Raw genomic sequence first — 13114 nt, 5'->3', positions numbered from 1 at the left:
AAGTAGGGTGATATGATTTTGATTATCACCTGACAGGCTGAGCAATTTATTGATATTGATATTGTCATTGTGATATGAGACTATATATTGTCTTTTCCTGGTTTCAAAGGCTGCATCACGATAAAGTCAGACTGTTTTACTTGCTCTAATACTTGCCTTTACCCACTTTGTCATTATAACCACGTTACCGATGATATTTATCAAAAATCACTGTATATTTTGTCAAAGTACCAATAGTCATCCCTACAATATTGTCGCAATACTTCAGTATCCTGATATTTGATTTTCTTACCAGTCCTAGAGTTTTCTCAGTACTTTTGAGTTGATTTCAGAATATGGAGAAACATATGGTGTGTTATAATATAGCTTAAAAACACTTTTATTTTAAGGCCATATCGCCCAAACCTAGTTCTAACTTTTCCTCTAGCGCCACAATCAGGTCAAAAATTGCACTTGTTCCCTCTAAATGGTCACATTTCAAGTTGGTGTTAAAATCCAGATGTAATATGATGCAGGGCGACACAATATTGTTGAAATATGAAGATAATGGTGCCTGTCTGTAGACAATCACATTGCACGTGATCAAACCCCACTTAACTTTCTCACCTCCACACAGCTTACCAGTTATGGCTTTAAGTGGACCTCCACCTGAATCTGATACCTAAACAGATGCAGCGGAGCATTATTTTATAACCTACTTGTATCAATATTTTGTCATTGTAATGTGTAATAATGTTGTTGGGCACTACAGCCTCAGAGCAGTCGCCTTTTTGTTCAGATTTGTGTGCAGAAACCAGTAAGGAAATGGTGACGTGCCGTCTGCACCATGTTTCTAGTGTTCCTGTATTCTTCCCTCCTAAACGTTTTTCTGCCTCTTTCTCGTCCCTGCAGTTCCACAGGAAGTCACTTCTCGATGCTGGGGATAGGGGACATCGTGATGCCGGGGCTGCTGTTATGCTTCGTCCTGCGCTATGACAACTACAAGAAGCAAGCGAACGGGGAAGTCCCGGGGCCTAACATGTCCGGACGCATGCAGCGCGTCTCCTATTTCCACTGCACTCTCATTGGATACTTTGTGGGTAAGCGAGCAATCGATGGACGGATGGATGTGAAAGGTCAAGGGTTTAGTTGTCGTTGAGAGGTGACGGTTTTATTTGTTTGTGTACCGTTGTTTTGGTATTTTGTCTTTTGAGGTCTGTGAGAAGACTTTTTTTTTTTTTCCTAATGTGATTGATGTTGATGTAATTCTGTCTCTAGGACTGCTGACTGCCACCGTGGCCTCCAGGATCCATCGTGCTGCTCAGCCCGCTCTGCTCTACCTGGTGCCCTTCACCCTGCTGCCTCTGCTCACTATGGCCTACCTGAAGGTACAACAACAGGATGACACAGTCACTTATTTACAAAGATCAAGATACAAAGTTCAGCTCTGGGTGTTTTTGCAGAATTCAGCAGTTTGCTCGCAATCTTTACTGGTCTTTGCGACAAATGCGCGAGGGATAAATATAACAGCTGGATGCCACCTGCAGTATTCAACAGTGCAGCTTATATCTGTGTTGACTTCACACATTCTTTCTATTAAGGGTTACATCCTGTTCAAGTGCATGTGATTTTTTTTTTTTTTTTGTTATCTTGCAGAAATGTTTCTTGTATTACAATGACTGTAACTCACTGTGGACTTCAAAACAAGGTTAACAGAACAAATATTCTAACTGCAGCAGATAATTGGCTCTTACTTTTATGTCTGATTACTTATTTTTAGATCAGGCAGTCGAGTCACTAGTCATCAGTGACCTTTTTGTTCTGACAAATTATTATTCAGTGAATTTTAGTCTGTTAGTTTGCAGCTCATAAAACTAAAGAATGCTTGCAGAAGTGAGTATACATGGTAGAGAGTTTATTTTTACTTAAGTAAAATGTGGAACAGAAGTTGTCTTTGCTGAGCCTGATGAAGATCCATCAGAAAACATTTGATTCCAGACTCATGACCCGTGTCCAATCTGGTTTCCGTGCTCCACAGGGAGATTTGCGGCGCATGTGGTCAGAGCCCTTCCACACCAAGACCAGCAGCTCCCGCTTCCTGGAGGTATGATGCAACCCGGGACAAACGACCAGCGCGGGGAGGACTGCGGATCCTTTACCTTAATTCGAGGGAAGGAGAGAGGGCGCACTCACAGTGAGGCCATGTCGTCATCACTCGTTCATGCTTTCCGCCAATCTTCTGTGAAAACCCTCAGAAGGACACCAGTGTGTGGATCACAAACGCCCCAACACGACTCATCTTTGGTCCCTACATCCTCCCCCCCTCTGTTTCATCTCCGCTTCCTCTTTTTCTGTTTATTTCCTCTTCATTACAGCACATCCTGCCTATGCTGTTTTTACTCTGCCCCCCTCCCCCTCCGCTCCCTCTCTTTTTCCTCCCTCTATAGTTGGTCTCATTTGCCACTTCCCTCCCATTCGTCAGGCCTCTTCTCTTTGCGTTTTCCTTCATTTTCTCTGCATCGCTGTTTGTCACCGACTCAGATGAACTCGAGGGCCACGCCTCTCCCCCCATTTTGTGGACTTAGGGTTGTGAGACATGGCTGGGGTTTATATATATTTTTTTAGCATTGTCGTGGTCGTTATTATTATTATTATTATTATTATTAATATTATTATTATTATGGAACGATTTCAACAAACGGAGAAGAGGCGGAGGACACAGGACAGTGCTCGGGAGCAGCGACACAGTAAAGGAGAAGAGTCTTCCCCCTCCATCCGTCTCCCTCCTCCTCCCCCACTACCTTCTTCTTCATCTGTCCCGTCATCCCACAACAACAACGGCCTCTTCCCGGCACTCCTCCGACACTCCCTGCGAGCCCCACCCTCCTCCTTCTCTGTTCATCTGCTGTCCCCACCCTCACAGATAACTATGTATTTTATTTAGAAAAGTTTTATTCTTGGCATATACAGAAATGATGCATTATAAATTGTTAAGCGTCCCCCAGTGTTTCAGGGGCCGCTTATATTTGTATATATGTGTATTTGCGGTATCTTTGAGTTTGTATTTGTGTTCGGGAGCATGTCGAATAGGGTGGGAAACTGACGCCAGCCGACAGCCGAGTTTTGGTCAATTGTGGCTGCCAGTTGAGTCGAGTCGACTGGTGAGCGTCCATCATTTAGAGGTCATTTTCTACAGGACTTGTGTAGTAGAAACGTTGCTGATAGATTTATTTGGGGGGGGAGAAAAAAATCAAAACATCTGCATCGGTGGCTGGTCGATGAAAGTTTCCTGCTCTAGTGTTAACGTGTGTGTGTTTCTGTGTGAGTGTGTGTATGTGTGTGAGAGAGAGAGCGAATCAGACGAGTGAACGGTTAATTTACTCGGTTTTAATTTGAAAATCATGAACATGTTAAAGAAACAGTGACAATAGTCAGGTTTCCATTGAGCTGGATCCTAAACACATGACATGTCTAATGTTTGTGTCTAACTTGTAAAAATTTCCAGAAAACCCAACCGAGGGTCAGTTTTCTTTTTATCGTCTCTCTGTGGACAGGTGGAAATGTAAACAGTGTTTTCTTTTTTCAAATAAATGAATGTTGAATTAATTTTAAGGTATGCTATGTTACTTTTCATCTCGACAGCACATCACGACACGCATCATGCTGGTTTTCTACTGAGTTTCTCTCGCGCACATCCCAAATTGCCACGTATTTATGGCCATAAAACACTAAAAGCATCTTATTTCTGCTTTCACGTGTCTTTAAATGTCCGAGCATGATGATATCAGATCAGTTTTTCGACGTTTTTGACAAAAGACGAGTCAGTGGAGCAGCAGCACAATGGCACATCTCATCTGAACTTTGTAAATGTCAGTGTTTCACCTCAGTCGATGAAGGCCTGACTATTGCGAGACGAGGGTCGGTGTGATAATGAAGACGTACTGTGGTTAGATTCATATGTAGTCACTGATGAAGGGTGGATGTTTACGTGTGTGTGAGTGTGTGTGCCTGATCAAATAACATGATGAAGTCTGTTCGGACCTAGGGAAGGGTGAAAATCAGATATGGAAAATGGAAATTAGAAATTAACCCATAGGATGTTTCTGCTGTCAACATCTGGTCCCCGACAGTCTCTTTTCTTTCTGTCCTTCCACTTTTTTTGTGGTGCTTGTCAGTTAATATCTAATGTATACTGAAAAATGTGTGAGTGAGTCGGAGAGATGTAGGGACGACGCAGTTTGCTGGCTTTTTTGTTTTGTTTTTTTACTTTTTTATGCTCTCTGGCCGTGCATGTTAAGTGTACAGTGTATCATTTCTCAGACTGCATCAACAGGGCTGCTGCAGTTTGGAGTCTCTGCTGGCTGACACCGAGGCACTGGACCTAAAAATGAGCTCGCCTACGCAGAGCAGCGTCAGTGGGTGGGACACAAAAAAAGACTGCAGGTCAGAAAGACTGCGATTGGTCAGCTCTGACTGATATCACGACCTGAACGCTGTCGGGTCGGGACGTCCGACCTGCCGCTCAGTGCGGTCGTCTAAACTCGGGACATCGAGGAGCCACAAACCCCCTTTCACCTCTTCATGGACATGGCGAGAAAATATATAGATTTATATACATATATATATACATATATGTGTGTATATATACAGACATAAATAATTGATGATGATCATGGTGATAACAACAGAAGAGTTTTTTTTATATAGAAAATGGATTTCTTTTTACCCCCTTTGTTTTTTTATGTTTTCTTTCCGTAGTGCTTTAGTTGTTTTTTTTTTTTCGTTTCGTTTTTTCTCTCCCCCTCTTCTCCCCTCCAGCAGAGGACTCGAGCTCTGTTGGTGCATTGATATTACAGCTGAATGGATTCTGTATAGAAAAATGGTGAATAAATAAATTAAGAACTGTGTAGTGAAAACATGAATCCTGAAGCGCTTGATCTAAAACACTTTGTCTCCTTTTAACCCCTCCCTCTGCCCTCTCCCCTTCTTCCCCTCCTCGTTCAGGATTCTGCTGTAAATAAACATGACTCTAACTGTAGCACCAGCGTGTCTTCTTCTTTGGGTCGCCTTTTATGAGGCTTGCTTGTGTCTGTTCGAGAGGTCCTTTTGAATTGCCCTCAATAATGACAGTTACTCCAACAAAGGTCATGTGTTTTTGAGGTTCAAGCTTTATAGACTGAAAAGAACATTACAATATGTGACAGCAATAAGACATTTTAAATGTGTTAATTTGACAGCTGTACTGCCCTACAAAGGCAAACGTAAATTTTTTGATGTTTATTTAGTAACTACGCTAACTGTGTAACTGAGAACAATGGCTTTAAAGTTTTTTTTAAATGTCCAGCCAAATGTGTTATGGGTACAACCATACAACTTATAGTCTTATTAAATATGTATTCACTAACAAAGACCACGGCAACAAAGTTATGGATTTAGTTTATTGCGTGTCATAGATTTATGGTGGCGTAAAAGGGATGGGTTGAGGGTAGAAGGATGGATGATTGAGTGGTCGTGGAGATCGGACTGGTGTCGGATGAAGAAGGGAGCCGGGGCAGTTGAGGCTCTGGATGGGGGAGCCGCTTCTTCGCATGCCCAGATTTGTTCTCCTGATGGAAACCACTGAAGTACCGAACAGTATATAAAGTTATTAAAGCTACAGGAGCGCCATCTTGAGCAGCTACGACAGGTTTAGCATGCTGCCAGGCATTTATTGTATGTAATTAGGATACAACAAAGGTAACAGTATTCTAGTAAAGTTACAAAAATAAAGATGTGAATAGATGGACTGACAGAATTATAATTTTGAAATGAAGAATGATACTAATCTGTGACACACATCACCCTGGACTTGAGTGAAACCAAATACACCGGTGTACAATCTACACACACTCACTATTAACTAAATGTGTTGTTTGCATGGCACAGGATGATCTCAGTTAATGTTAAAGGACATTCAGAACAATCATACATTGTGCTTCTGGCTTTTGAGACACAAAAGGGGACTATTTGTTTTGTAGAAAGTAGTTTCAGTGGAAGTTGTTCACAGTTGGATTACACAGAATGACCAGGAAAGCCTCTTGAGTTTTTAAAAATGTAATCTTTCAGTTCTAAAATGTTCTTTTTTAACTAAGGTGGAGGCAGAAATCTCAGGAACAGATGATGGAAAATCAGTGTTCAAAAATATCTACTTCAGTAAAAGTACTAAAATTTTACTTTGGTACAAGCGAAAGTCAACCATGCAAATAGTACTTGGGTGAAAGTCTGAAATGATCTGATGTTAAATGCACCTAAATATGAAAAGTACAACAAAATATATTACATATGTATTTACATATGTATTTGTACTATAACTTATGCTATACTTAACTATATACTGTGAGTCGACCAATCATCGGTCTGGCTGAAGTGTTTTTTTTAATTATCATTATCTGATTTCCCATAAATACCTTAAAATTGGTCCAGTAAATGAGTACTCAATGTACTCAAATAATTGCCTTGGGCCTTTAATGTTTCCCTTTTGTACTACCGCTGCTGTCCACTGGATGGCAGTGAATCACCTCTGCAGCAGAACCGCACCTCTCTCTCTCTCTCTCTCTCTCTCTCTGTGTGTGTGTGTGTGTGTGTATGTGTGTGTGTGTGTGTGTGTGTGTGTGTGTGAACTAAATAAGTGTATATTATTTTTCGTTTCATTGCAAACAGGTTACTGTTTTATCTGACAATACAAGGGTCTATTTCTATTTTTCTGATGGTGTTGACGATGAAACACAGCAGAATAAATGTTCATGCAGCTGCTCATCTGCTGCCAGGTTAAACTGATGCATGCTCCCCTGATAACACTCATATTTTCTCTTTACATAGTGGCAAAAAATGTTGATATTAGCTGCATCTTCACTCATCTACAATAGCATTAGAATAATCTAAATGTGAATTTGTACTGCTATTTGACACACAAACACTAACATTCACTCATATACACACACTTGTGTAGTACCAGAGCCATTTAGTAATACAGATTCAGAGCTCTAACTTAAGTACAAGTAGTGATTTTTAAAAATACTGTGTCACAAGTAAAGATCCTGAATTTCAAATCTTTATTCAGTAAAATGTACACAAGTGCAAGCACCAAAATATACACCTAAAGTAAATTAGACTAATTATTATATAAAACTCATGTCATGAGAAAATATGTTACTGGATAATAATAAGTCTTAAAGGGGCACTGTGTGAGAAGAAATTGAAACTCAGAATTTTTATATTTACAATATAAATGAGGTAATAATACAAACTCAGAGATATATTTTTTTTCCCATAACTGAATAAACAAGCTGTTCTCAGAGGAAAACAATGTCCCCAGAACACTGTTTGAAGCTAGAAATGTGGCAGGGTCCGCCACATATAAACAAAGTAAAACAGTATGAAATTGTGTTGTCCTTTAAAGTCAATTTGTTTATTTAATTTGTTTGGGCTTAAAGAAAAATCACCCAATGAAGATCTTTCTCTTCTGATTAAACTTTTCCCCCTAAAACTACATAATGCACCTTTAATGAGTAAGTATCACTAATGGTAATCTATTATAATATATTATAATCTTTTAGTTGATTATATTTTGTGTTAACAATTTGAATATGTAAAGTAACAAACGTTATCAGATACATTTAGTGGAGTGAAAAGTGTTATATCTGAATAGAATTATAAAGCATGGCCGCCCATTCGGAGGGGGAAGTTCTCAGGGGCCCAGCAGCTAACTAACTTATACTGTCAATCATAATATAACCAATGATAACCAAATGCTATTGTAAACCAAAATAACCCCCATTACTTATTAAAACAGCTCCAAAATAAACATTGCTGCTTGCTAAAATGTACCCAGTCTCATAATGAAAACCCCTTCTCCAGAAAATGGGGAGGTAACCTTTTTTCTTTGTTAGCACCATGGGAGGCTAGCCCCATGAGGTAAGAAATGAACTGATCAAAACTCACAACTAGCTAATGTTGGAGATCATTTCCTTGCTATGACAGGACCGGGACGTGAGCTGTGATGCCAGGAAAGAGAGGAGAAAAAACGGAAAATATGGATTCATGATACTAACCATTAAAAGCTTTATGTTTTAACCATGCTGTACATATAAAGAGTTGAACATTAGCACTAGCTATGAAGGCTCTGTACAGCTCATACGTTGCATTATCTGTATTGGAACTAATGTTTCCCTGTTGAATAAAATCCACTTTTCAAAAAATGGAGCTGTCGAGAGAAACTTGTTCCAGGCGGCTGAGAAACACTGAAGGGAGAACATTAGCCAGGAGGTCGCCTGCGTCAGCAACCACTACCTGTGAGGAAGAAGATGATTTGGATAATAGTGGAGATGTCCTGGAGCATTTCTTGGACCCAGCCATGTCTGTGCATGGGCCTGGTATAAAGTAGCATTAAATGAAAACACCCAAGTACCTCAAAATTACACCAAAAGATACTACAAGGAACTTTTAACAGGTTATGAAACAGTCACAATTAATTGATGCCTCTATATGTAGATAAACAAAACAGACAATCTGTCAGAAGATTTATCATAGTTATTCTTAATGCTTGTCAACAGATCGGATTCTGACTTGTCCACAGTGGATACGTCAAAAACTGAAGACCAAAACAATGTCTACTTTGTTTCGCTTTTGTCCAAAGGGGGCCACCAACATCCACACAACAGATGAGAGCTCCTTGTAGCAGCTGTAGGTACAGTAATAGAGTACTTTACTTCTATTCCACCACAGGCAGCACTGCAGCACACACAGCCTGCCTCTCCCTCTTGTTCTCTCTTTGGATCTGAGCTGAACCTTTATCAAAGGAGAGCTGAGAGGAATTTGTTGTCTCTCTCTCTCTCTCTCTCTCTCTCACACACACACACACTTCCTTACTGTGTGATATCAGTGCTCACATGTGATTATGTGCACGTGTTTTTTTTTCTCTGTCACAGGATGTGATTGCAGGGTTGAAGTGTGCAGACTATCACAGTTTTCCTGCTGTGCTCCTGTGCAGGAGGAGCAGCTTGTTGACGGAGCATCTGCCCTACATTTCACTTCATTGTTCAGTGCTCGGATGGTGTCTGTCTCATCCTTGATATCGATACTGTCACGATGATTAAGCCTCTGCTGATGTCAGGAGACGGCTTCAACTTTGGCTTAAAGTCATGGGAAGGAAAACAGAAATATAACACGTCATCAGTGAGATCAGGGGCCGAATGTGACTTAAGATTTGCTGAAATGTTTCAAATTTTCATACATCTACGTTAAAAAATACAACTTTTTGAGTGTGGACTGGTTTAATGACATCTTCACAAGGTTGCTCAAGTGTGTGAGCGTCTATTTTTAGTCCTACTTGATTATTTTCTTGGATTTGGAGCCACTCACTCCCTGCTGCTGTTGTGTTTTGTGTCTTTCCAATTTAAACATTACAGGCAACAGCCCAAGAGGCTACACCCACTGCATATATTGGCACCTCCCCCTTCCATACACCCACACACACACACACATTTCCTAGATGATTTCACTTCCTGCATCAGGGCTATTTCGGTGTATTTGGATTTCCCTTGTCATTGTCTGCTTGTCACCTGGGTTTATTGTTGTTGTTTGTTTCCTTTCTTTTCATTTTATTCAGTTTCTCACGTTTTATTTTCTCACCTGCTCAAATCCTCAGCTTTCATGTCTCCTAGCGACCACTTAATCTGTTTTTTTAATCACTCCCCCATTATGTTTTGTGACTGTGCACACAAACGTTTGGTCCCCAGTCTCCCATTTGATGCAGCGTTCTTTATTTGAACTATCATTTGATGATTTATCACTAGTTAGATCTTTGACTCTGGACACTTTGGATGGCATTAAGTGGGAACTGTGCAGCAGAATTAAATGGAAAAAAAATTAAGTTGTGACATTTGCATTAAAACTTCGCATTTTTTAAATCAGATATGACACTATACTGTTAAAAGAAACTGGGTGAAATTATATTAAACAGTATATCACAGTCCTGCTGGTGATATTTAGTCTGCAAACAAGTCCAGCTCCTGCTTCATAATCAAGAATATAGTGCTTCAAAAATCTTTAACCCTGACTGAAAAGAAGGCCCTAAACAAAATAAAGCATAATAATCCCCCTTTTTATGTCTTCATGCCCGACAGGACCTAACAGAGACAAACACACACACCCGTCCTAATCCTCCCTTTAAGACAATGTACCACACTCTGATATAAGAGCTGCCTCCTCACACACAGCGTACCTGTACTGCAGAGGTGTGAGAAGTATCAGTTTCTCTGCGCGGTTGTTTCGAGTTTCACCCACATGTCACTCTGCATGAAATATATGTTTACCTTAAAATAATACAGTATACCTGATCACACCTTTAACGATGATATTAACATGGAGGAGGAAGAGGAAGCTGTTTGCACAGTGTGGACACCATTTCTGCTTTATTATACCTATCACAAATAATATTTTTGCAAAGGAGAAAATATAAATATTGACCAAAAATCTGCCTGTGCAGCTTCGTATTTTATCAAATATGAAACAAGTAGCATTTTATGTTGCTGTTTTTATTTGATTCATTTTAAAGCCTGTTAGCTTCACCAAACCTTTGACCACTTCAACTTAAGAGCCCCCTCTTAAATTTCATTTTAAGCCGATTTAAAGGTGCACTATGTAGTTCTGGAAAAGAAATACAAACTCAGAAATAATTATTTGATACACAGTGTTTGGATGACAGAATAAACAGGCTGTCCTCAGAGGGAAATAAGGTGCCCAGAAAACAGTTTGAAGCCAGAAAGATGGCTCCTCAGGAGGGAACAAAGAAACAAAGCAAAACAGAGTGAAATTGTGTTTTCCTGTGAAGACACTTTGTTTAGTCACTTTCTTCAGTCACGAAAACCAATAAGTATTTTTCTCCTCCGATAAAATGTCTTTCCCCAAAACTACACAGTGCACCTTTAAATTTAGAGAAATGAGCGTTTCTGAAAGCTTTGTCATTAAAGCAAGCAGACGTTTTCTACATGAATGTAGCACCATTTTTAATTTCTATTAAAATTTCTATTTTTTTCCTTTAACTTTTAACTTCTGTGCGTTTGGAGAAATCTGGCTGCACATTATGAGTTAATAGAGAGTTAATAAATATATTATAAGTTGGTAATGAGGTCCAAAAAGAAAAGAAAAAACACTATTAATGAGCGGCATCATTTTGTTACTAAATCAAAGCTGGTCTGTGAACATTAAAGAGTCTTTCTCTAAAGTCTTTTCACACCGTGATGACAAATTTCACTTCCTTGTCCGAACAACCGCAGACACAAGCAGGCCGTTATCAGGTCTGAGGTTTTAATTTTTCAGTAACGTTATAAGATATACTAACATTTTATTGGTGGAAGAATATTCTTATTTCTGTTTGTTTTTATTCTTTACTACAAGAGTCAGTCAGGAATAAAGGTGTCAGACTGGCTGATTCAAGTCTACATCAGATTATCACATCTCAACACCAATTAATTTATTTTAAATTTCTTTCAAATTCTGCTGGTAAAATTTGTCTTTCAAAGGAAATAACGACGGGCATTTCAAAAGATTAATTTGATCATCTTTATTCAGGAAAAGAGTGACAGAAAAATAACAGAAATATTTCATGAAGCCACGACAAAACAAATAACTGTAAACAACTGAACGCAGTTTATTTCACATTAACGTCACATGTTCAATAACGGTTTTCTTTGCCACAAATTCTCCAACAGTGATTTCATTTGTGTTTTAAGAAAGCTTAATGAAAACACACAGCAGGCCCACAGACAAGTTACAGAAAGGGGGGGAAAAAACATTTGTTTTATGTATTTAATAAATTGCAGATGTGATTATTTCATTACTCTTTGAGTTTAATCTGCACACGAGAAGCTGCTCAAAAAAGCACCGCTGACATGTCGGGTTTCATTGCAGGATACTTTGCTGCTCTATGCAGTCAGATAACTGCAGAAGCACCACCGTCCCCCATTCCACACATTCCAGGATTTCCCAGCAAGCATTGCAAGCAAGCCTAAACAAGTCACGTTCTTTACTCAGGGAGAATTTCACACAGTCGAGTGACTGAGGTCTCCTTTTGCCTTTCCCTTCGCTGTGCAATCATAAAAGCTTTTAACTTTTTCACATCTCAATCTTCTGAAATTCAAAACTGTTCTTTAACTCCGTGCAGACACGAAGGGACTTTAATACACAGTCACCACGCTCATTCTTTCACCTGGATCGTTTGCACTGCAGCAGAGCGATCCGTTCCCTATAACTTTGCTTCCTTTCACTTTTTAATAATTACTCGTGTCCTCCTGCTGCAGCTTGTAACAGCGACCGGACTGTGGTTAAACATTTCCACCCGGAGAGGTCTGCTGACAGTCATCAAAACAAACAAACCTCTTTCCCCTCGTACTTAAGGGTTCGAACATGAGGCGCACACAGGAGCTGTGACACCCAATCTCAACACGGGAAAGAAAGAGAGAAAGGAAAGAAAGAAAGAAAAGAAAGAGAGGAGAAGAGAAGTGAAGAGAAGGCAAAACGCGAGGGGGAGAGAGGGCCCTTGCTCCCTACATTCCTCCCAAACCTCCCCTCCCCCCATCGACCTGCTGCTGCTGCTGCTGCTGCTGCTACCACTGAGGATGCTCAAAAACACACATCAACCTCCCCCCTTCTCTCTCACTCACTCTTTTTTCATCTGCTTATTTGACCATCAGCACACTGACACGGTGTTTGGTGTGACGACAAAACAGCACACAGGTACGGACAGAACTCCAGTGAAAAAACTGTGGATTTAAGAGAGAATTCATTGGAGAGAAAATCCAGATCAGATAATGGAAAAGATTTGAGCAGAGATGTATTTTTATTAACTAATTCTGATTTTTTGTATTATTATTAACCTAAACTGATTTGCTCTTCTGATGACCTGTTTATTTGTTGTTGCTATTTTGTTTTTTTAAGTTAATTTCCATTATTAGCCACATTTTTCATGAACTATAGTGTAAATTAAAAGGTGGCACCATCACACGAGATGGACAAAAAAAAATCAATATTATGCCTTTTTTCTTTATTTATTTTTTGCCTTTTCTCCCTTTAAAACGCCTCATTTCCAAATGCACAC

The 13114-nt window shown here is 39.7% G+C and overlaps 1 protein-coding gene across 2 annotated transcripts in view; it reads left to right on the top strand.

Moving 5' to 3' along the window:
- Positions 1-5017, top strand: part of sppl3 (signal peptide peptidase 3) — a 28892-nt gene extending 23875 nt beyond the window's left edge. For both annotated transcript variants that reach the window (XM_084383231.1, XM_084383232.1), the window contains exons 9-11: positions 892-1079; positions 1258-1367; positions 2018-5017. In XM_084383231.1, coding sequence (XP_084239357.1) covers positions 892-1079; positions 1258-1367; positions 2018-2089 — 370 coding nt within the window. In that variant the 3' untranslated portion in view covers positions 2090-5017. The remainder of the gene's footprint in view (positions 1-891; positions 1080-1257; positions 1368-2017) is intronic.
- Positions 5018-13114: the final 8097 nt, after the last annotated feature.

Source organism: Pagrus pagrus (genome assembly GCF_965226575.1).
Source record: "Pagrus pagrus genome assembly, chromosome: 19".
Taxonomy (NCBI): Eukaryota; Metazoa; Chordata; class Actinopteri; order Spariformes; family Sparidae; genus Pagrus; species Pagrus pagrus.
The sequence above is the reverse complement of the archived record's forward strand: the minus strand, read 5'-3'. Positions and strand labels throughout refer to the sequence as shown.